Source organism: Panthera uncia, chromosome B4 (assembly GCF_023721935.1).
Source record: "Panthera uncia isolate 11264 chromosome B4, Puncia_PCG_1.0, whole genome shotgun sequence".
In the NCBI taxonomy this organism is placed as follows: Eukaryota; Metazoa; Chordata; class Mammalia; order Carnivora; family Felidae; genus Panthera; species Panthera uncia.
In genome coordinates, this window is record NC_064809.1 from 111,652,125 (window position 1) to 111,676,705 (window position 24,581).

Sequence of the window (24,581 nt, forward strand, 5' to 3'; positions counted from 1 at the left end):
GGAGAGATGTTTCAAAGGCAAAAGCAGGAGGACCTTTTGATGGACAAAGTGGGTGAAGAGGGAACGAGTCGAAGACGTCCCCGGGGGGCCTAACCTATGTGCTGAAAGACTGGTTGAGCAACACTGAGACTGGCGGAGAGAGTGGGTCAGAGAGTCAGTTTTGAGGCTCGGGTTTGGGCATCATGAGAAGTCAGGTGGAACCTGGAGGACATGCCCATGACCATCTCTCGGTGAAGAGCCACGTGAAGATGTGCATTCACACGTCATGTGGGAGCAAGGTGTTTGTCGTGGAAACCTGGATGGGATGCTGGCTCTGCCATCCCTGGGAAATTGCTTTTTCTGTGTGGTCCAAGACGAGTCACCGGCATGTCTCCATTCTAGCCGGGGGGAAGTGGAAAGGGGGACAGGAGATCAGAGCCTTGCTGTTTAAGGACATGGCCCAGAAGCTGTACACTTTTGTTCATATTCATTGGTCAGATTTAGTCGCTTGGTCATATTTAACTACAGGGGAGCTTGGAGATGTAGTATTTATTGGAAATGGGCATGTACCCACTAAAACTCAGAAATGCTGCTGCTACTACAAAGGAGGGATGAAAAGTTTTTGAGGGACAATCAGCAAGCAGTCTTTGCCACAACCTGATTTGCAAAAAGTAAGTTTCGTAGTGATGAAATACAATTTGTAAAAAATATTCAAGGACAGGGGTGCCTGGGTGGCTCAGTTTGTTAAGCGTGCAACTTCAGCTTGGGTCGTGATCTCATGGTTCATGGGTTCGGGCCCCACACCTGGCTCTGTGCTGACAGCTCGAAGCCTAGAGCCTGCTTCAGATTCCGTATCACCCTCTCTCTCTGCCCCTCCCCCATTCATGCTCCCTGTCTCCCAAAAATGAATAAATGTTAAAAAAATTTTTTTTAATTTCTTTTTAATGTTTATTTATTTTTGAGAGAGAGACAGAGCATGACGGGAGAGCGGCAGAAAGAGAGGGAGACACAGAATCTGAAGCAGGCTCTGAGCTGTCAGCACAGAGCCCAATGCAGGGCTTGAACCCGCAAACTGCGAGATCGTGACCTGAGCCGAAGTCAAACGCTTAACCAACTGAGCCACCCAGGCGCCCCAAATTTTTTTTTAAAAAATTCAAGGATGGGGCACCTGCGTGGCTCAGTTGGTTAAGCATCTGACTCTTGATTTCAGCTTAGGTCATGATCTCATCATTAGTGAGACTGAGCCCCACGTTGGGCTCTGTGCTGAGTGGGGAGCCTGCTTGGGATTCTCTCTCTCCCTCTCTCTCTCTCTCTCTCTCTGCACTGCCCTCACTCATGCTCTCTGTCTGTCTCAAAATAAATAAACATTTAAAAAATATATTCAAGGACAATTCCAGATTGAATAAAATATCTGATATGCAAATATAGAATCTTTCCTCTAAACTTAAAAGAGAGGAGAAAATAGAATTGAATTCTAAATATTTTATCTACCAACTTAACCTTAAGCCACATAGTTTCCTCGTCTTACAGCACCTGAGAAAGAACTCCTAGACTAATATTAATTAGCTTTTTAATTAATTTACTTATTTTTCTTATATTTATTTTAAACATATGTTACATCTGCCTCTGAATGGACTGCTTTTTCCTCTGAAATCATTTATATTTAACCATTTATTTTTCTAATTTCTAAGGGATAGAGTAGAATAGGGAGGCGCAATTCCTCATTTTATTATTTTTTTAAGTTTATTTGTTTAGTTTGAGAGAGACAGAGTGGGGGTGGGGCAGAGGGAGAGAGACAGAATCCCAAGCAGACTGCAAGCTGTCAGCGCAGGGCCCAACGCGAGGCTCGAACTCATGAACCGTGAGATCATGACCTGAGCGGAAACCAAGAGTCAGACGCTTAACCGACTGAGCTACCCAGGCGCCCCTCCCCATTCTATTTGATTTCTCTTCTACTACTATCCCTTTCTTAGGGAAAAATATAAAAGGCATTTGCTTTAAGTAACTATGAAAAGTGATACCAGAAAAGTTTATAAATATAAAGCTACATGACGAACGTTTAAACATGGATGGACACACTGGAAAACTCAAGAGGCAAATCGCTTTACTGACTGTCTTAATCAGCTAGCGCTGTCATAACAAAATACCACAGACGGGGCCACTGTAAGGACAGCAATTTATTTCTCCCACTTCTGGAGGCTGGGAGTGCTTGATCAAGTTCCCAGCCAATTCAGTGACTGATGAGGGCTCTCTTCTCAGCTTGCAGATGGCCTCACTCTCAGTGCCCACACGTGGCAGAGAGAATCGGCTGGCTTGTACATCCTCTTGTGACAGCACTAATCCTAATGGACCAGGGCTCCACCCTTACACCCTCACTTCATTTTACTTACTCCTCGTAAATCCACATTGGAGGTTAGGGCTACAACATATGATTTGGGGAGTGGGCGGGGGACACAATTCAGCTCACAGCAATAATAAAATGCCTTTTTTCCTGGTCAAGTATACCTTGGCCAATGACCACCCAGATGGGTCGAGAGGCAAAAACATTGCAAACTCCATTAGTGGATAGATGTGTCCTAGGCTTAGCTGAATCCATTGCAAATACCAACTGAGTTACCTTGGATCCACATGAAATACATCACAAATACAATGTCTTTAAAGGCGGAAGCATGGGCTCACATCAAGTCTCTGCTTTAGGGGGAAATCGGTTTAACAGTAATGCAATTTTCTGATCCACATGATTGGAGTTTCCCAAGCTGCGAGCCTCCTGTGCCCTGACACTGCCCTGTCTTGCTTTCTAAGGGATTCTTTGATTCAAAAAACACCACCTTCTGCTTACTATCTCCAGTCCCAATTACACCTTTTTCTCCTCAGAAAGCACAAGATTCCTAGGTATTTATATGTTTCTCTTTGATGATTTCCTCTTAGTTGTGAAAACTAATTGCAACAAAAAGGTAAAATGCTGCTATTTCTAAATAAGTCTGCTAAATAAGCTTAGAAATATTTCTAAATCAGTTGTGTTAAAAAATATAGAAGATTGTTATACATAAGATTGGATTTCATCCTCTAAAAAATGGAGGCATGATGAAATGGGGGCATCCTCTAAAAAATGGAGGCTTTTTTTAGTCTTACAGGTCTGAACTGAAAAACAATACCAAAAGCAAATTACATTTCTTAAAGACGTCAAAGAATGCACACATTTTTAGAACGACTTCGTCTGTGTACTAGTGAGGTAAGTCCCAGAAGCCTGGACTTTTGGCCTCACCTGCCTAAGCAAATGAAACAAACGAAAACAAACCACTTTCATCCATGGTGGCCTTTGTCCACCACGGTGGCATTGCCGGGATAGCAGTGCGCATCAGTGCCTCCCCAGGTTGTCCGCCACAGCAAAAGCAGCTGCTGTCCTGTGCTGAGGTGATCTCCATCCCTCATTCTGATTTGAAAGCTCACGGGGGGTTCTGAGAAATGACGATTTGGGAGCCGGGGGTGGGAGAGAGTCCCGAGCTCTCAGTGCCTACTTGTATATAAGAGCTGCAGAAGCCAATTCATGGGCAGCTGGCGTCACAGACAAAAATGTGTGTGTGGCTAATGCCACAAAATCTCTTCTGAGAACAGGGATTTTTCCCATCACTTAAGTGTTGATGGTTACCACGATGGTTGTTGTTACCGCAGGTTAAGCCACGGCCTCGGGGTCTGCTAAAGGCTTTCTGATCTCCCCCTTCCCAGCGTGCTCCAAGTGGTAGTGGGAGGGGGGCCTCCTCAAAGGCTCTCAGACACCTGCCCTTAGAGTGGGGAGGAGGAGCTATGGTCTGTCTTAGGTCCTCGGAGATGTCCACTGTTGTTTCATTCTGCCTCTTTACCAAATGACTAGCTTTGCACAGATATAAGATCGCGAACTAGATAGTTCACATCTTTTAATAACCTAAGCTTCTAGGCAGCATGGTGGTAAGCTGCGCTAAATAATTTAAGGCTCTTTAAGCAATAAAATAGATACCCATTAATCAATCTATGAATAGCTGATCGGTGTTTGGGAAGGGAACGGTGCCACCAAATATGAAGAGTCACAGTTTGGAAGGTCAGATGGCCTCCTATTTTAAGCTACCCAGACCATCCTATCTGAATAAGTCAAGCCCTAAAAAATCTCTATCCCCTTCACAAACCTTGACGCGAACACAGCTTGCTTTCACTTCAAATAGTGGCAGAAATGAGAGCAAGTGAACGAATGGCAGCTCGTATTAACCACAAGCTAATATGCTGGTTTCATGCTTCGCAACCGGATTCCAAAACAAAGAATGGCATGTTTTAAATTCCTCTCTCTATTTTTTCCTCTTTGCTATTTGATGCACAATATATGTCGTGCAAATCACGATCTTTGACATTCTTTTTAAAAAACTCAGCATCTTATATTCAGCATCTTAAATAATTCAATTATTTACAAATAATAGGCATGGAATCTATTTATCAGTGTTAGATTCCACGGATGGATGGAGTTGGCCAAAATGGGGCTCCCCTTTCTGATTCATCTAACATAGTACTAGAGAGACTGGAACTGAAAATCTTCCCACTCATGTGATGGAAATTTAAATGTTTCCCAGTCATGGACCTCACCCATTATTTATACAGACAATTAAACTTGGGGACCTGGAACACTATGTACTTTACGGCTTTAAATCACTGTGTATTGATGGAAGGCTTTTGTGTGTCTCACGTCCATGAAATACAGCCAGACCAACACTAAACCATCCTACACACCTAGAAAATTGATTGGAGGATTAACACAACAATCTGTACAACCTGAACCACAGAATTCAGCAGGTATGCGGCGCGGAGAAGTGAACTTGGGGAGTGAGAAGGTGCAGGAAGGGAGGTACTTTTGCGAGTGGAGAGAGGACGGAAACTGGGTGGGGCGGGGGAGGGGGGGTGGAAAATACGGGAAAAGCACCCCTCCCCAAAAGCAGCTGGAGAGAAAGTAGAAAATTGGAAACAGCCGCAGGGACTAAACTAAAAAGGGAGAAAGGAGGAAGGAGAGGGTTTAAATTCCATTAAGACTGTAAACAAGGGGAGCGCAAAGGCTGCAACTCCACAGCTCCATACCTGGAGGCGCTCTGGTGGGAAGGGCAAATCCCCAGGAACAGAGTGGGGTCCGGGAGGTTCTCGGGCCACACAGGGAAAAGCAGTTCCACTGCTGGAAGGACATTTGGTAGAGACTATTGAAGCCACCTGGTCCCAGCAGACCCCAGAAAACGGCCACATTGGCTGGTGCTGGAACAAGGTCCTTAAGGGTGAAGCCTGCTGCCCGATGTGTGTTGTGATTTTCTATAATCCCTGACGCGCTGCTGCAACACTATCTCGCGAACTTTTTCTGAGGCGGGCTGGCACCTGGCCGTAGTCCTGGGGCACTGGCAGCAGCAGGGTCCAGCAAGCGTTCCTGGGTGCAGCTGACATTCAGCCATTGCTCATTCAGCCATTGCTCAGTGAGACCCTCCCGCAGAGGGGTGGAACGGGTCAAAGCCGCAGTCCTTCAGAAGTAAGGGGCCGGGGAAAACAGCCGCATCTGAGACAAAATTCGGGAGAGAGGTACTGCCTGGGGCCTGGTCACAGAGAGTGAAAAAGCGGGGAGTGGATGAAAGCTGAAGACAGAGGACGGGTCCGCGATTGCTGATCCTGAAGAACAGACTGGGTAACTGAGTGGCGCCATTTTTCACCGCCCCCGCGCAAGCGCATACGCACCTATGAGCGCCGCAACAATCCACCCCAGTAGGCTAGCAGCGCCATCTAGTGGAAAGCGGCGCCGTTACACTGAGCCCCACCCAACCGGGCCAACTTTGATCTTCAAGGACACAAGTCTCACTGCCGGCTTAGTTTATCAACTATAAAGCACGGACTTTAAACTATAAAACACTATAAAACACTGACTATGAAACACTGACTTCTAGGGGAAAACGAAGTAATTTCAGTCCTACTTCAGTTTGTTAATAGGTCCATCTATTCAATTTTCTTTTTTCTTCTCTTAAACTTATTTTTCTTGAATACAGAAAGAGAAAAAATTCATTTTTATTTTCAATTTTTACTAAAAATATTTTTCTTTAATTTTTATTACTATATTTTTTACTTTTGTGTAAAATTTTTCAAATTCTATTTTACTTCCATTATTTTATTTTAGTCTACTTCAGTGTATTCACCTTTTCAAATTTTCAAACGATCTCCTTTTTTTTCCTTTTCTTGTTTCTTTTTCTTTTTTCTTTTTCTCATTTCTTTTTTTTTCTTGAATGCAGAAAGAGAAAAACTTCATTTTTACCTTCAATTTCTATTAAAAATATTTTCCTTTACTTTTTTTACTATATTTTTGCTTTTATGTAAATTCTTTCAAATTCTATTTTACTTCCATCATTTTATTTTAGTCTACTACAGTGTATTCACTTTTTCAAATTTTCAAACGATTTGCTTTTTTCCTTTTTTTCTTTTTTCTCTTTCTCATTTCTTTTCTTTTTCTTGAATATAGAAAAAGAAAAAATTCATTTTTATTTTTAATTTTTAATAAAAATATTTTTCTTTAATTTTTTTCTACTACATTCTTTACTTCTGTGTATATTTTTTCAAATTCTATTTTACCTCCATCATCTCATTTTAGTCTACTTCAGTGTATTCATTTTTTCAAATTCTCAAATGATTTCTTTTTTTTCTCCCCCCCCCCCAATTTTTTTTCTCTAATCTGTCAAAGCACTTTCAACACCCAGACCAAAACACACCTAGGATCTAGCATCATTTATTCGATTTGTGTGTGTGTGTGTGTTTAATTTTTTTATTTTAATTTTTCTACCTCATTAATTCCTTTACTCCCTTCAAAATGACAAAACGAAGGAATTCACCCCAAAAGAAAGAGCATGAAGAAATGGCAGCCAGGGATTTAACAAACACAGATACAAACAAGATGTCTGAACCAGAATTTAGAATCACAATAATAAGAATACTAGCTGGAGTCGAAAATAGACTAGAATCCCTTTCTGCAGAGATAAAAGAGTAAAAAATAGCCATAATGAAATTAAAAATGCTATAACTGAGCTGCAATCATGGATGGATGCAGCGGTGGCAAGGATGGATGAGGCAGAACAGAGAATCAGCGATATAGAGGACAAGTTTATAGAGAACAGTGAAGCAGAAAAAAAGAGGGAGATTAAGGCAAAAGAGAATGATTTAAGAATTAGAGAAATCAGTGACTCATTAAAAAGGAATAACATCAGAATCCTAGGGGTCCCAGAAGAGGAAGAGGAAAACTTCCAAACTCTTTCCATGAAGCCAGCATTACCTTGATTCCAAAACCAGACAGACACCCCACTAAAAAGGAGAACTATAGACCAATTTCCCTGATGAACATGGATGCAAAAATGCTCAACGAGATATTAGCCAACGAGATCCAACAATACATTAAAAAAATTATTCACCATGACCAAGTGGGATTTATACCTGGGATGCAGGGCGGGTTCAATATCCACAAAACAATTAATGTGATTCATCACATCAGTGAAAGAAAGGACAAGAACCATATGATCCTCTCAATAGATGCAGAGAAAGCATTTGACAAAATACAGTATCCTTTCTTGATAAAAACCCCCAAGAAAGTAGGGAGAGAAGGAGCATACTTCGAGATCATAAAAGCCATATATGAACGACCCAATGCTAATATCATTTAATGGGGAAATACTGAGAGCTTTCCCCCTAAGGTCAGGAACAAGACAGAGATGTCCACTCTTGCCACTACTATTCAACATAGTGTTGGAAGTCTTAGCCTCTGCAATCAGATAACACAAAGAAATAAAAGGCATCCAAATCGGCCAGGAGGAGGTCATACTTTCTTCTGCGCAGATGGCATGATACTTTATATGGAAAACCCAAAAGATTCCACCAAAAAACTGCTAGAATTGGTTCATGAATTCAGCAAAGTTGCAGGATATAAAATCGATGCACAGAAATCGGTTGCATTCCTGTACACCAACAATGAAGCAACGGAAAGAGAAATCAAGGAATCGATCCCATTTACAGTTGCACCAAAAACCATAAAATACCTAGGAATAAGTCTAACCAAAGAGGTGAAAACTCTATACACTGAAAACTATAGAAAACTTATGAAAGAAATTGAAGAAGACACACACAAAAAATGGAAAAAAGATTCCATGCTCCTGGATAGGAAGAACAAATATTGTTACAATATTGATACTACCCAAAGCAATCTGCATATTGAATGCAATCCCTATCAAAATAACACCAGCATTCTTCAGAGAGCTAGCACAAATAATCCTAAAATTTTTATGGAACCGGAAAATACCCCGAATAGCCAAAGCAATCTCGAAAAAGAAAACCAAAGCAGGAGGCATCACAATCCCAGACTTCAAGCTATACTACAAAGCTGTAATCATCAAGACAGTATGGTACTGGCACAAGAACAGACACTCAGATCAATGGAACAGAACAGAGAACCCAGAAACAGACCCACAAACGTATGGCCAACTAATCTTTGGCAAAGCAGGAAAGAATATCCAATGGAATAAAGACAGTCTCTTCAGCAAGTAGTGCTGGGAAAACTGGACAGCGACATGCAGAAGAATGAACCTGGACCACTTTCTTACACCATACACAAAAAAAACCCTCAAAATGGATGAAAGACCTCAATGTAAGACAGGAAGCCATCAAAATCCTCGAGGAGAAAGCAGGCAAAAACCTCTTTGATCTTGGCCACAGCAACTTCTTACTCAACACGTCTCCAGAGGCAAGGGAAACAAAAACAAAAATGAACTGCTGGGACCTCATCAAGATAAAAATCTTCTGCACAATGAAGGAAACAATCAGCAAAACTAAAAGGCAACCAACAGAATGGGAGAAGATATTTGCAAATGACATATCGGATAAAGGGTTAGTATCCAAAATCTATAAAGAACTTATCCAACTCAACACCCAACAAACAAATAATCCAGTGAAGAAATGGGCAAAAGACATGAATAGACATTTCTCTAAAGAAGACATCCAGATGGCCAACCGACACATGAAAAAATGCTCAACATCACTCATCATCAGGGAAATACAAATCAAAACCACAAGGAGATACCACCTTACACCTGTCAGAATGGCTAACATTAACAACTCGGGAAACAACACATGTTGGCGAGGATGCGGAGAAAGAGGATCTCTTTTGCGTTGTTGGTGGGAATGCAAGCTGGTGCAGCCACTCTGGAAAACAGTGTGGAGGTTCCTCAAAAAACTAAAAATAGAACTACCCTACGACCCAGCAATTGCACTACTAGGCATTTATCCACGGGATACAGGTGTGCTGTTTCGAAGGGACACATGCACCCCCATGTTTATAGCAGTGCTATCAACAATAGCCAAAGTATGGAAAGAGCCTAAATGTCCATCGATGGATGAATGGATAAAGAAGATGTGGTATATATATACAGTGGAGTATTACTTGGCAATCAAAAAGAATGAAATCTTGCCATTTGCAACTACGTAGATGGAACTGGAGGGTATTATGCTAAGTGAAATCAGTCAGAGAAAGACAAAAATCCTATGACTTCACTCATATGAGGACTTTAAGGGACAAAACAGATGAACATAAGGGAAGGGAAACAAAAATAATATAAAAACAGGGAGGGGACAAAACATAAGAGACTCTTAAATATGGAGGACAAAAGGTTATTGGAGGGGTTGTGGGAAGGGGGATGGGCTAAATGGGTAAGGGGCACTAAGGAATCTACTCCTGAAATCATTGTTGCACTATATGCTAAGTAATTTGGATGTAAATTTTAAAAAATAAAATAAAATTTTTAAAAAATACGTGGTATGAAATAAACAAACAAATAAATAAATAAATAAATAAATAAAAACGCTATGTATTGGAGGGAAGTGCTTTTCAAGATCCAGAAAAAATCGTTAGCTGGAGTTTAAGCAATTGTTTCTAAAAATTGATTTGGTTAAGGACGCACCTTAGGTATGTGCATCGGTGTCGATTTCCTATTTATTGCATTATTTTCTTCTTTACTTTGGGAAACTTGAAGGTTCAGGCACTGGTTTAATGTGTCCTTCGCTTACTGCTGAGCCGTGAACAGTAATAAAAGAGGGTGGTTCGTGTATGGTACTTGATCAGCCCATTCCACTAGACCGATTGGTGGTCAAAAGTATCGATCCACTCCACACGTCTGGCATGTGTCTATTTTCATCAGTCAGCTTAGCTGTTTGCCATCATGGAGTTTTATATTGGCCTTGTTTTGGTAATAAGACATGAATCCAATTTAAATCTTCGTAAGATACAACGCCTGGTTCCTATGTGACTAGCACTCACTCTACGAATTAATTCTGAAAAAACTGTTGGACTTGGTTTCCAGTGCTTGGATAACTCAACTCTACCACTCACTAACTGTGGCTTTTTTTTTTTTTTTTTAATGTTTATTATTTTTGAGAGAGAGAGAGAGAGATGCGCACGTGCACGTAAAAATGTAGGTGTATATGTCAAAAATACATATCATCTTATTCATTTGCTCAAGCATTCCCTGAGTGTCTCCTGAGAACCAGGCACTCTGGGGGCACCCTGGAGGTAGAAAAACAAATAAGAAACAGCCCTTGTTTTGGGGCGAGTCCTCAGAATAATCAAAGATCAATAGTAAACCCTGATGTGGAAGCCCTGGGACTCAGTTTCCTCAGTGCTGGGGGAATGGCCTGTGTTCAGAAGGAAGCCGAAGGGGATTCTGCCGCATGTACAGGCTCCTAGGAGACCTGCTGAAGCCAGGCTGGCGGGGGTGAGGGGACCACCTTTCTGTCCTAAGGGAGGAGCAGGAAAAAACAGGAGCACTACCCATGGTTCTCAACTCCCAAACCAGCAGCCAAGCCCAGAGCTTTACTGACAAGCATAGGGTGACCTTAAACACGGCGGAGAAACACTACACAGTGAATGAATGAAAACACACCTGAATAATAATAATGGCAAACATTGACATCGTTGTGTTATGTAACTAAGTTCTGTATGTCAATGCTTCGCATGTTAACTCATGAGTGGAAGCAAACCTTCCCCAAGAGCAGATGGGCTCCACGAAGAGGCAACATCTAGAACCCGAGCCTTCTGCCCTCGTCTGTTCTTTCCACTTCTGCTGGGATTTGCTGAAACGTGACCTGCGCAGGCTGAAAGGCCTCGTATTTGAATCGACTGTGACCCCTTGGGGTCTGTGTAAGCTGAAGTCTGCCTAAGGCCAGAAGACATTTCTAGAGGAAATGTCCCCTAAAAAGGGGAGCAAAGCCTTTGTTCGTGAGTGTGCTCCCCAGCCCCATCCCTGCCACTGCCCCCGGGGAGCCCCCCTCCCCGGTCAGCGACGGCAGAGGGGTGTTGATAGGCAGAGACTCAGCACGGGGGCCCAGAAGTACTTTTGTCTGCTTGCTTAGTTTACTTTTTCATGGGGAAAAATGCCATTACCAGAGGCCATCCTAGGGCAGGAAATTTTTGTCACTCCAGTGGCCACAGTCAGAAGGTGGTAAACCGACTTGAGGGCAGGAGGCTGTCAGAACCCCAGGGCAGGAGTGGAAGCGGCTTACTGAGGCTGGGGGCTCAGGTTAGTGTCGGCCCTGCCAGCTTTAGGAACTCGACTTTCTGGGAAATCTCACATCCCTGGATTACCTTGGGAGATGCAGGTTTTTTCTTCTCTATTCCCTTTTTTTTTTTTTTTTTTTTAATAAAAACTATCTTTTTTTAAAGCTGTGTTTCCACCATTTTTTTGTTATTTTCTAATTTGTTACTACTATCTCGTCTTCTATACATTCATGTATTTTTTTCCTCATTCCTCTCATCTATTATTTTGACTGTCCAGATAGTACATGAACCAAAATAGCTGTAGGATGGGAGAGAATAAAGGGCTAAAAAAGAAGAGATGGGGCTTTGGAGTGATTGACAACCTAGTTTCAAATCCCGGCTGTATCATTTGCAAGCTGTGTGACCTGGGGGAAATGAAATCTGCTTCCTTATTCGTAAGTAGGAACTAAATGACTTACTCAGTTGCTCTGTGGTTTAAATGATACAAAAAGGAGGGGAAAAAATATACAGTGCCCAGGAATAAGGATTTAATAAATGGTGTCAGTTATTGTATTAATTATTGTTAATTGCTATATTAGAATGTCAGGCAAGAAAAAGGGCGATTCTTGACCACATATTTTCTCTCCTCGTTTTATTTTACAAGCCTCGCTGGACCAGTTCCCCTGCTTATAATGTTCCCTGTACCCATGTTACAAATCAAGCAGATGACGGATACCTTGAATAATTGAGAACTACAGTTACAATTTTTGAGGATAACGGATTCCAAAATCCAGCCAAGAACAACCACCTCATCTGAAAAGCCTCACTCCCTACAGAATATTTATAAGGAGAAAAATCAAGGGGTAAAACAAATTCACTCAGATCTTTTTTCCCCAGAAAGTCATTTTAATAGTCCTCCCATCTCAGAGAAGCTGACAGAACGTCATGCCCTTAACAGACTTTGTTGTGGTAGAATTTAGGAATTAGGAAGTTTAGACTGCTATGAGTATTACCTGTGATACTAGAATAATTCTTGCAGTTAAGAAAATGAAAGTCTTGGGGCACCTGGGTGGCTCAGTCAGTTGAGCGTCTGACTTTGGCTCAGGTCATGATCTCGCCGTTCAAGAGTTCGAGCCCCACACCAGGCTCTGCCCTGACAGAGCCTGGAGCCTGTTTCAGATTCTGTGTCTCCCTCTCTCTGACCCTCCCCCATTCATGCTCTGTCTCTCTGTCTCAAAAATAAACAAACGTTAAAAAAATAAAAAAAAATAAAAGAAAGAAAGAAAGAAAGAAAGAAAGAAAAGAAAGAAAGAAAAGAAAGAAAGAAAGTCTTGCATTTGCTCTGATTTTGAAATGAGGCCCAACCTCTTCCGGTGAGTCTGAGTTAAACCCACACATTTCATTGAATACAAATAATGACAGGGGACACGCATCAGCTTATGATCCACCAGGAATAAAAAGTCAGTGCTCTCCTCCTTCTCTCTGAAGTACTCCTTGGTATGACCAGAAAGAAGACAAGCCTGGTTTGGTTTTTGTTTGTTCCCACACATAAATTAACTGCATGGACTGCAGAATTTTACTCCCTGTGTTGTATTAGAATTTCAAGGAAGAAGTTTTTATTTTAAAAGCACCTGCCAGGGGCGCCTGGGTGGCTCAGTCGGCTAAGCGTCCGACTTCAGCTCAGGTCATGATCTCGCAGTCTGTGAGTTCAAGCCCCGCGTCCGGCTCTGTGCTGACAGCTCGGAGCCTGGAGCCTGCTTCGGATTCTGTGTCTCCCTCTCTCTCTGATCCTCCCCCGTTCATGCTCTGTCTCTGTCTCAAAAATAAATAAATGTTAAAAAAAATTAAAAAAAAAAAAAGCACCTGCCACATTAAAAAAAAACAATAAAACAAAATAAAAACACGAGAATTACTCTCTCAATATCTCCTGTCATTTCTCTAAGAGACCAGCTAGGTAATGACAGAACAGACTTTCTTTTACAAGCACAGAAACCACACCAACACTTATTTTTGTTTGTTTCACATTTCACATAATTTGTAGATGCTGAATTTTGAGTCAATTTTTTGGCCTGTTAATGAAGCACTCAGGAGACTTGGTATTTTTGGTACATCTTACTTCGTCTATAACCCTTGCTTCCATGTGATTTCACTTTAAATACAACAGTAACATTTTAAACAGGAGTGGTGGATGAAAGAGACAACAGTTACCTTGTTTTCCATCTTTTTATTATCTGTATTTTACATACACACTATCCACCTAGCATGCTAAATTTCTTCTAGAAGGTGCCCATTTTCCATCACATAAGCCATAATTGCATTTCATCAAGCTGCAGAAGTTGTTAGCTAAGGAAGAAAGGGTTCTCATGTTTAAGTGGGCTCTCTTTGGGCATGGTAGTGAAGTCTTGCTCTCGGAATCAATTCCCTTTTTTTGTTTGTTATCTACATAAACTTTCCATATTCATTGAGAATATTCAAAAACTCTAGGTTCTTGTCCTGAGAAACTGGATTTAATATTAAACGATTTCTTTTGCCTATGTAACCTTTTTCTAGCGTTTGGGCTGAGAAATGCTTTCCTTGTACGACATGAAAACAGATATCGACGGTGTGTACAGCAATGTTCTTATTCCAAACCCAAAGGGAAAATATCAAAGTATGTATCTCAGTTGTGCAGGTTTTGATTCTTCAGACCTGACATAAGGAAGAATCTCCCCCCAAGCCTCTTAAGTAATGGGAAGTGGGAAAGTTTGTGTATTTCCTTCGCCGGCTTTGGGAAGGGCAGAGGTTAAGAGGGGGAAGGATGTGGACATCTAGTCCCTATCATGCTCAGAAATCTCAAGAGCTGACCACCTCTTCACACTCACAGAGCCAACACAGCTCCTTCATTTTCGCCTGGAGCAGAACTTCAAGCAGCCTTGGAGTTGCACAGCTTACGTGAAACAACGGGAAAGAACTGCTTTGGATTGCAGGATTGACTCTTAAGGTGTTCCGACTGTGAACGTCCTGGTATGCAAATTATGTGACGTCAGCTCAAATGAGGGGCCACCGCAATAACGAACCGTCTTTGAAGATACGCCAGTGTTCAGAAAAGAGGCCAGTGTTGACTCAGCTATGGCACTGAGAAGCAGCCGCCTGACTCGTTTCTCCATCTTAGAAGTTTTCTTTCCCCAGGAAGGTTTTCATCACCGCAACAACGTAGCCAATTAACGCAGTGTTGCTTTAGCCCTAATAACTCAATTTCCAGGGTCACCTCCCTCAGTCTGCTTTGCAAATTATGCCACTTGTTAAGAACTATTTCCATACAAAATGGAAATTCAAGGAATTCAATTTTCAAACTGTTTATATTCTCAGTGCTCGTTTTTCTAGTCATCATGGACTATTATGATTCCTTGATTATTCATAACTCTTTTCCCAACTTCCATACCATACTCATTTAATCCATTTGCATTTTCATAGATGATTAGAGGTATTTGTGACATATTAAAGAAAATGGGAAACATGCAGGTGTTTCATTACTCTTAAAGAGCAAGTCAATAAATACAAAGGAAAATATTAGTCCAGATATGTGAATAATTGTCAACATTCTCTGTATATATATTATATAGTATATATGTATTATATATTATTTTTAACAGAAAACATGGATGACACAAATAACAGCAGCAATATCTTGCTTCACCAAGAACCAGGAAACCAAGAAGATAACTTTACGTCGCCTGCAGAATCCTCTGAAATGTAGGAACCTAAAACAAGTGGTGCATTTTGTAGACATTAGGATTAAGGTATTCTTTCATTCAAACTTTTCTGACACTTATTTAGTGATGAGCTGGAAAGAAATGTGCATTTTAAAGGAGTTCCAGAATTTGAGAATTTGAGCTAGGAAAATCCTCATTATAGAGGAATAATGACCGCAACAAATTTGAACTCCGAGGAATTTTTTGGCGGGTATATACTGATACCTTATCATGTTTCAGCAGGGCTCGCAAGAGGTTGGAGTGAAGTATGGTGCTATTAGAATTTGTAAAGGGTGAAAGATCAGATGAATGGAGGGTCAAAAGGAAAGCAATGTCCACTGCTTGTGCTCAGTATGAATTCTAGCATCTCACTTTGTGTATGTCAATAATGAAACCATATTTCCTACATGGCTCATAAACCAGTCTTAACTGCTTTACAGCCCTACCTCACATGCAGTGATAATTCTTTTTTTTAACTTTTTAAAATGTTTATTTTTGAGACACAGAGAGAGAGAGAAATGAGCAGGGGAGGGGCAGAGAGGGAGACACAGAATCTGAAGCAGGCTCCAGGCTCCGAGCTGTCAGCACACAGCCCAACGCAGGGCTTGAACTTCCGAACCGTGAGATTATGACCTGAGCTAAAGTTGGATGCTCAACCCACTGAGCCATCCAGGCACCCCTAAAGCGCATTGATAATTCTGATACAACTTTGGTTACTTTTTTAACAGATTAAGCAATCAATAAGGTCTATATTTAACAGTTTTTAAATTCCTATTTGCCAACAGTTTACTTACCTCAGGTATACTTGGTAATACCCTAAATTGAAAGTAGAAAATCCCAGAGATTAAATGCCCTTATTTTAAGGGGAAAAAAAGCAAGTGTCTGTTCCAGTTTCGCCAGTTAACACTTTTACGTGAGAGATTTTCATAGAAATAGTTAAGATAGCTTTCTCTGAACCTCATTTTTTGAGGAACGAACGATGAAGTTTGTCATAAAACCACTTTCTGGTTTGAGTGGTGTGTGTGCTGGCATAGAACAGCCAAGTTTATTTGGCAGAAAGCACTTGAAATGTCATTAGAATCTTTATCAAGTAAAAGTAGCTTGAATTATTATATTGTCATGGTGGAATACACTATTAACTTCATTTAAAAAAACGGGTTCTTATAGTCAGATCATATCAAGAGGAAATCCACAAATTTCAATATCAGGAATGGTAACTTCCGCAATTTCCAAAACGGACGTATTGCACTTTTCAATTTGGGCTGGAAGATAAGTGATATGTTAACTGATCTCCTTAAGTTGGAGGATGAGACAGAGAAGATGGGCTTGAGGAAGTCATGACGTGCAGTTAATTCTTTGAGGAAAACACAGATTTCGCCACACTGCAGCATAAAGGCTCTTATCCAAGGGCCAAGCACTATTAGAAGGGAGGGGCAGTCTCTATATAATTTCAGATATTTATTAAGAATAAGTTGAATTAAAAGGAGAATCTCGAAAGCAATTAACCACTGTTAATGTCTAAGAATAAATGAGAAAAAAAAAACGGGAGGGCCAAGAATGGGGACTAGACTGCAGGTGAGTTCCTAGAGAGGGGACCTGGATGGGATTGAAAGCAATTACATCCAGAAGACAATACAGATTTGTGCAAGAGAAGATTTAGGAAGAAATATCTGACCAAAAAATAATATGTATTTTTTAGAAAAAAAAAAATCAACAATCATCTTGTAGAAACTTTTAAATATTTAAAACCAACCTAAGAGGAAGGACACAGACCGGGACTAAGTGATCTCTCAAGATTCCTTTTAAAATCCTCTAAGTCCAGGGGCACCTGAGGGGCTCAGTCTGTTAAGTGTCTAACTTCAGCTCAGGTCATGATCTCACAGCTTATGAGTTCGAGCCCTGAGCTGGGCTCTGTGCTGACAGCTCAAAGCCTGCAGCCTGCTTCAGATTGTATGTCTCCCCCTCTCTCTGCCCCACCCCTGCTCACACTGTCTCTCCTTCAAAAATAAATAAACATTAAAATTTTTTTTTAAAAAATCCTGTGAGTCCAATAAATAATTATATGTATAAAGAACTCGTGGGGCGCCTGGGTGGCTCAGTCGGCTAAGCGTCCGACTTTGGCCCAGGTCATGATCTCCCAGTTCGTGAGTTTGAGCCCCGCGTCAGGCTCTGGGCTGACAGCTCGGAGCCTGGAGCCTGCTTCAAATTCTGTGTCTCCCTCTCTCTCTGCTCCTCCCCTGCTCATGCTCGGTCTCTCTATCCTTCAAAAATAAATAAAAACATTAAAAAAATTAAAAAAAAAAAGAACTCTTTTACCCTTAAATCTCATTAAAGGGAAAGACTGAGTAAATTAACATCAAGATGGAAAACAGCTGAAGAAGAATACGCTAGATGCAAAGGACTATTAGTATTCCCATGTTCATCACAGCACTATTCACAATAGCCAAGAAGTGGAAAAACCCTTAATGTCCACCAACAGATGAACAGGTAAAGAAAATACGGCATATACATACAATGGAATACTATTCAGCCTTTGAAAAGAAGGAAATTCTGCAATTTGCAACAACAGAGATGAACCTCGGACATCACGCTAAAAGAAGTCAGTCAGTCAGTCACAGAGAGACAAATACTGTAGGACTCCACTGACGTGAGGTATCGAAAGTAGTCAGACGCATAGAATCAGAGTAGAATAGAGGTTGCCAAGGGAGGGAGAAATGGGAAGTTACCAGTCAACGGCATAAAGTTTCAGTGAAGTGAGATGAGGAAGCTCTACAGGTCTACTCTACTAGAATTTAAAAGCCGTCAAAGAGGGTAGATCTGTTAAATGTGATCACAATAAAATAAAATTTAAAAAAGAATATGCTACATATTTAAACTGAAATTCTATAGTGCTCACAAAAGAACGTCTAATATATAATCTAGGAAGTTCTTGAGGATATACACATTGAACTCTTCAGAGGGAAGCACATTAGAGTCAAATAAAAAAAAAAAAACAAAACACTTCTGGAATTTTGGTTCCCAGGAAAAACACGGTAATAAGCGACTGGTATAGTAAGCCCTCAGAAAAGTGTCTTTAAATGGTCACCTGGGTACTAAACTTAGATGAACAATGAAAGAAGGAATGACTTTAATATTGTTTAGTATTTCTTTGTAGTTTTGTTAATTCTTCACAATAATGAATGGAATGAGAAGGGAATGTCTTAAGCAAAATGGCTTTAGTGATTTCTCTTGCAATTATGAACTTCATTCCTAATTCTAAATTGAACATCAAAGCATACCCATGGTCTACATCCATGTGGAAAGTTCTAACAATCTGTAAATAAGTACAAAATGGTTAATATTTTCTATTCTTTTTTATTTATTTATTTATTTATTTATTTATTTATTAAAATTTTTTTTTTCAACGTTTTTTATTTATTTTTGGGACAGAGAGAGAAAGAGCATGAATGGGGGAGGGGCAGAGAGAGAGGGAGACACAGAATCAGAAACAGGCTCCAGGCTCCGAGCCATCAGCCCAGAGCCTGACGCAGGGCTCGACCTCACGGACCGCGAGATCGTGACCTGGCTGAAGTCGGACGCTTAACCGACTGCGCCACCCAGGCGCCCCACTTTTTTATTTATTTTTATTTGAGAGAGAGAGAGGGTGTGCATGAGCCAGAGAGACGGGTGGGGGAAGAGAGAGAATCCCAAGCAGGCTTCACACTTGGTGAGGAGTCCGGTGCAGGGCTTGATCCCATGACCCTGGGATCATGACCTGAGCCAAAATCAAGAGTCGGACGCTCAACCAACTGAGCCACCCAGGCGCCCCATGTACTCTCTTTTTCTTTTTTAATAGAAAAAAATAATTTACAGTCACAGAATACATCTACTAGAAAGAAATGTTTTTTAATATCTTTAACAAATTAAAAAAACAAAATCAACAATTCAATAAGGATCCTTCCATTCTTCTTTATACAGATTTAAATGCTGTTGTGTAATTTATCAGTTACATTTATAATCAATAACCTTCCACTCACTGAGTTTAGAAATTACAGTATTTACTGAGCTAAACTCTCTCACAAAATAAGGCACAACTACATGATCACAAGTAGTAAACACAATACAAACAATGAATCCAAAACCTAAATGAGAAAATATTCATGCAAAAGTTTCTATAGAAACTATGAATATATGATCCAGTTCAAGGAAGTACAGAATGTCATATACATAACTGCATCATGTTACAATAAATTCATTACTTCTACACAGAAAGAACTTAGCTATTTCCAATTCTATTTTATACAATTTTACATAAATTTAGTAAGTTTATGCACAATATTCACATCTGCAACAATAACAAATTGATCATTAAAATTCAGGCAAAGGGCAATTAAGACACGATAATGTGTGGCACATTATAATTACAGAATGCCATTCATCAAGCTCATGTCTAGGAATACTAAATTGATGGCACATTTAACTCTTATGGATCAAATCATCCATGGTTTTATAGCCAAAGTGCATTAAAAAAAATTGCTATAGTCAAATAGGTCATGAATATCAAAATATATGATCATAATTTGCTCTCCACTTAGAAGCTAAACATTTTTATGCAAATGCAAAGTTAAAAAAAAGTGGCTTCAAAGTTCTCAAAACTATAAAATAATCCAAAGCCTTTCTAAGAGAGATGGGAAACTAACAAATTTGGCAGTTACTATTTAACATTACTGTGAGGAAACTATCAAACTAGCTAATTCCACATTAAGAGGTAGTTGAACAAAATGTTATTTGTACACTGCATTGAGGTCTTTGTGTTTCCCTCTTTTTTCTTCAAAATGAACTAATCCTATACCAGCAGCTTTGTCTTCTTCCTATGAAAAAAAAAATCTGTAGGTATACTCTATTGTACTCTAACCCAGCAAAACTTGATTTTAATTCACATTTCTATGCTGGGGTTTGGAATTTACTAACATGTGATGCCAACAGGCTTCGCATTAGAGCCAAGAGCTGGGACACGCCAGCCCTAACTCACTGACAAATAGTACCAGCAAACATCTAAAACGTAGAGCCAATAAGAACTCAGAAGATGACTTTTTAGTTAAAAGAAAAAGAAAACCCTTTTTGTTTCCAAAACACGTTAAATTAGTGAGAGTTAATAAGCACACACACACAAAAGGTTCATTTCTGATAGCATTAGTGTAGTAGCCTATGGTAAATTATTCAGGACCTATAAAATGAGATTTAGCTAGATGAAAACTAGTGATTACTCAAACACATAGAATTTTGTTTGTTGCCCTCCCGACATTTTTTTTGTGAATATGTGGGTGAGTGGGTAAGACGGGAAAAGGCCTTCAGCGCACCCAGTTAGGAGATGAAGTGAACAAATATTCTAACCTAGAATCCTCATGAAGTTTTACTATCTTCAAAAAAAAAAAAAAAAAAAAGGTACTGTGAATATCTATTTTTCCAACATAGAAAATTTCTAAGTTTCATATTAACTTCCTTATATTTAAAGTGTAGAATTAAGACTCTTTGAAAGGATTTATAAGCATATGAAAATGCACAAATAATTTTAGCTCAATTTATATCATCCAGCTGTTGTTTTTAATAAAGAGTCATTGTATTTCTTCTTTATGTATGCTCAAGGATGTATGTCTATCCTAGTCTAGGGACACCATCAGAGTCCTTAATAGCTACTGACAGCAGGATTTACTTAACTGAGTTTTATAAAATAATTAAATGAATATGACAATCTCTTCATTTATCGATGTTACAGGTAAAGCATAAACCCGATAACTTTATTTCGGCATGATATTTGAAAGCAAGTGTATATTATAGACTATTGCAAACGAAATATTAACTCCCATTCTTCCTTATTACTGCACAAATATATAACTTTATATTTTTTCTCTAGAAAGAATAAACCAATATTAATGACCTCTCTACAGATGTTTCCCAAATTAAGAAGACTATGATAAATTAAAGTTCAATTCCATTGTTCAGCATACAAATAAGCTAACTTTTAATTACCCTTAATTAGCCATTCTGTTTCAGTTCTGATTATAACTTTGGGATTCCGAAATATATTTGTTTTTGGTGATATTCTATTCTCCAATTGTTACTTTAAAGCAATTTCATAGCAGTATTTTTCCAAAGTGAAAAGATTTACCAGTTAATATGGAACCCCAAATTCATAACCATTTTAAATTTAAGTCAACTTCACAACTTTCAAAAATGTTTCCCTATTAGGTAAGAAGATGTAAAGTCGAATATTTAATGTCTCCTTCCCACGTGTATTTGTTTTCACAGATAAGACTAGAGCAATATCAGTTACTGGCTTTAAGATGCAAAATTATAAAACTATTACAGTGAAGCTGAGCTACGGTTCGAAAGGTTAAACCAAATAAAGGGAAAAATAGATCCATTAAAAAAGCAAACTCAGATTCCCAAAATGCTGGAGAGACAATCCGAGGGTATAACATAAAGGCTAATCTCCAAAACCTTCCTACTTACAAGAAACTGACAATAGAACCATTATACAATTTTTACGATTCATCCTCCAGCTGGGGGGTGAGGGTGGGTAGTTTTATAGAATTCTTAACAGCATGTGAGAGTTTAAACATGAGATAGAAAAAGACAAAGAAAAATTAACCCTAATCTTTAAAATACAACCCCAGGATAACCATAAAGTAAGCAAACTGATTTTACAGAGGTTTTCATAAAATCTACCCAAGAGAATTTAATCAATATTGTTAAAACAAAAACCATGTTCAAATTCATGGTTAGTACATATTTCAACATAAACTGTACTTAGAACACATGAGTAGTAAATTTATAACATAACAATGCAACTGAGCTATGGACCTATATATAAGAAAAAAAGAAAGTTTTATAGTTCTGTGCATGACTTCACCAAGAGAGTATCTAATGTAATAATAATATAATGTGCTATTGTGCAACATATATGATGTGATAACATCACCCATGTACATTTTTGTATACTAAATTTGGGAGAAAAAAAGTAAGCTATGGAAGCGTATATTCATGTCATTTGTGAACAATGAAATTATATTTAAAAAAATACATTGCTATTTTCTGTCCAAAGTTTATTTACATTTCATTGGCTAATTCTAAACTTGGCATGAAAGCTGTTCCAGGGGTTAAATGGAAAAAAGTAATGAAAGATGAGCCCAAGTCTCACAAAAATAGAAGAGTTTTACTTGATATTGATAACATTCCAAAATATATGAATTCTAATTTGGTCTAATATTGCAACCACTGTCCAAATCAAATAGTAGTCCAAGACCTGTATTAAGTGCATTTATTAAAAATCTAATGTTAGTGTAATACTATTCTGAAGTTGCGATAACCCATTATCCTTGCAAGTCATTGAAACATGCATCACAGACACGAACAGGCTTCTTAGAAGATGGAGTTAAGGCATTTTTGGCCGAACACTCAGCACAGAAGATATTTCCACATTGTCTGCAGTGATGCTGTAAATGACAAAAATTAAACAATTTCAAGCATAAAAACTACACCAAAAGCATGATGAGATATAAGAATACTGCAAACTGCACTGTGAAGGTATATCAACTTTCAAGGGATTAGTGTATTATTTAAAAATATTTCAACATGTCAATTTAATCTCTTAATTTGAATGCTTTCTATTTCTCAGGTACTGTGCCAAACATCTGATATAAAATTCATCAAGAATTCTCAAAAGAAACTTCAGAGGCATTTAAAAAGTGATAATAAAGCACCTCGACCAGCTGAAAACCATTTCTATTTGCCAAGTGTTTCAGGCATAATTTCTTCAATAGGAATATAAACTTCACATGGTATTATTCAGAATAAACATTTTTTTCATCTCTGCTTTTTCTTTAAAATAACCCAATGATGACTAAAACATATGAGTTAAACACATAATGACTAAACATATGGCCCAGTGGTTCAGAAAATGACTATTCCAGAGAGTAACTGAATAGGAAGGCAAGGACTATACTTAAAACTAAAATTGAAATATATATGCTGACCAGAAACTAGACTGCATAAAATTTAATTATTCTATGTAGTTGTAAAGTTAACCAATAAATAGAAAAAATTTTTAAATCTGTCAAATACAAGATTTTGATGGTTAAAACATTAATTGATACTGAGAAATAAAATCCAGAACCACAGCAATATGAACAAAATCATTTACCCGTCTCACTGTTACTGAAAAGCCTTTCCCACAGGCCATGCAGTTTTGTACTTCATTGTCTTCCGCCCACTTCCTATTTAACGCTTGCGTGTGTTTGATCTATCAAAAAAAAAAAGGGGGGGGGTGTCCATAGATTATAATACTCAACATTTTAAAGAATGATGGATAATTTCTAATTTGGTGCCCAAGTTTCTCAAAATTTAGACTTATAGGCACCATGGGATAAAATTTTAAAAATCAGAAATACTTTGGTTGGCTTCCATTGTCAAAAGCTGCTACACTCTTAAGTTTGAATGACAAATTAAGTCAAATTTTTACCGTCAAAGGCACCGGCAATTTCTAATCTTTGGTGATTTCCTAATCTTCTAACCCTAATGATCAATCCTTCCTAAGTACCCTGAGCACATGTTCAGATCACTTCTTTAACACATAGCAGCTCGTCTATTCCTTGATGTTTCTCAATTTTCCCAGAGCTGCCAATTCGTGAATGACAAGGCTTTCTAACTGATCCCTGGGATCTCTCAGATTAATTCTTTATCACTTTTATTCAACTATCCATAACACTTACAATATTGCTATACAGACAGCAACCATTCAAAAGTTATTTATTAAATACAGGAGATTTTTTTTAAAGATTTAAAATACGCTGGGGTGCCTGGGTGGCTCAGGTGGTTAAACATCCGACACTTGGTTTTGGCTCAGGTCATGTTCTTGCCATCTGTGAGATCAACTCCATGTCGGGCTCTGCGCTGATGGCGTGGAGCCTGCTTGGGATCCTGTCTCCCCCCCCCCCCCCCCCCCCGCGGCCCCTCCCTTACTCAGGTTCTCTCTCTCTCAAAACAAAAAACAAAAAACAAAAAAGATTGCAAATATGCTTTTCACTAAGAGTTAACTCTAGACTGAAAAACAGCCTCACATTACCAGATGACTTACTTGAAGGGATTGATTTTCTCTGCCCAGCTCCTGCACCGCTGCGGTCGTATTATCCAGCTTTCTTTGCAATTCTAGTACTTTGGTTTGAAGCTTTTCTATTTCACCTTCTCCTTTAAGACATCTAGAACAGATTGCAAAGCAATCATTAATTTTTTAAAAAAAATTATCAAAGATCCTTCTAGAACAGAGATAAGAAACTACTTCGTAA

At 39.1% G+C, this 24,581-nt stretch overlaps 2 protein-coding genes across 4 annotated transcripts in view; one reads left to right on the forward strand and one right to left on the reverse strand.

The window, feature by feature from the left end:
- PLEKHG7 (pleckstrin homology and RhoGEF domain containing G7) overlaps positions 1 to 16,675 on the forward strand; it is a 64,416-nt gene extending 47,741 nt beyond the window's left edge. The window contains 6 exon segments of the mRNA XM_049626707.1: positions 2,854 to 2,932; positions 10,018 to 10,172; positions 14,078 to 14,136; positions 14,139 to 14,177; positions 15,160 to 15,226; positions 15,229 to 16,675. Of these exon segments, the coding sequence (XP_049482664.1) occupies positions 2,854 to 2,932; positions 10,018 to 10,172; positions 14,078 to 14,136; positions 14,139 to 14,177; positions 15,160 to 15,226; positions 15,229 to 15,263 (434 nt within the window). The 3' untranslated portion in view covers positions 15,264 to 16,675.
- A 4,439-nt stretch (positions 16,676 to 21,114) lies between these two features.
- Positions 21,115 to 24,581, reverse strand: part of EEA1 (early endosome antigen 1) — a 112,322-nt gene continuing 108,855 nt past the window's right edge. For all 3 annotated transcript variants that reach the window (XM_049626082.1, XM_049626084.1, XM_049626085.1), the window contains 3 exons: positions 24,374 to 24,494; positions 23,441 to 23,539; positions 21,115 to 22,733 (listed from right to left, as the gene is read on the reverse strand). In XM_049626082.1, the coding sequence (XP_049482039.1) occupies positions 22,611 to 22,733; positions 23,441 to 23,539; positions 24,374 to 24,494 (343 nt within the window). In that variant the 3' untranslated portion in view covers positions 21,115 to 22,610. The remainder of the gene's footprint in view (positions 22,734 to 23,440; positions 23,540 to 24,373; positions 24,495 to 24,581) is intronic.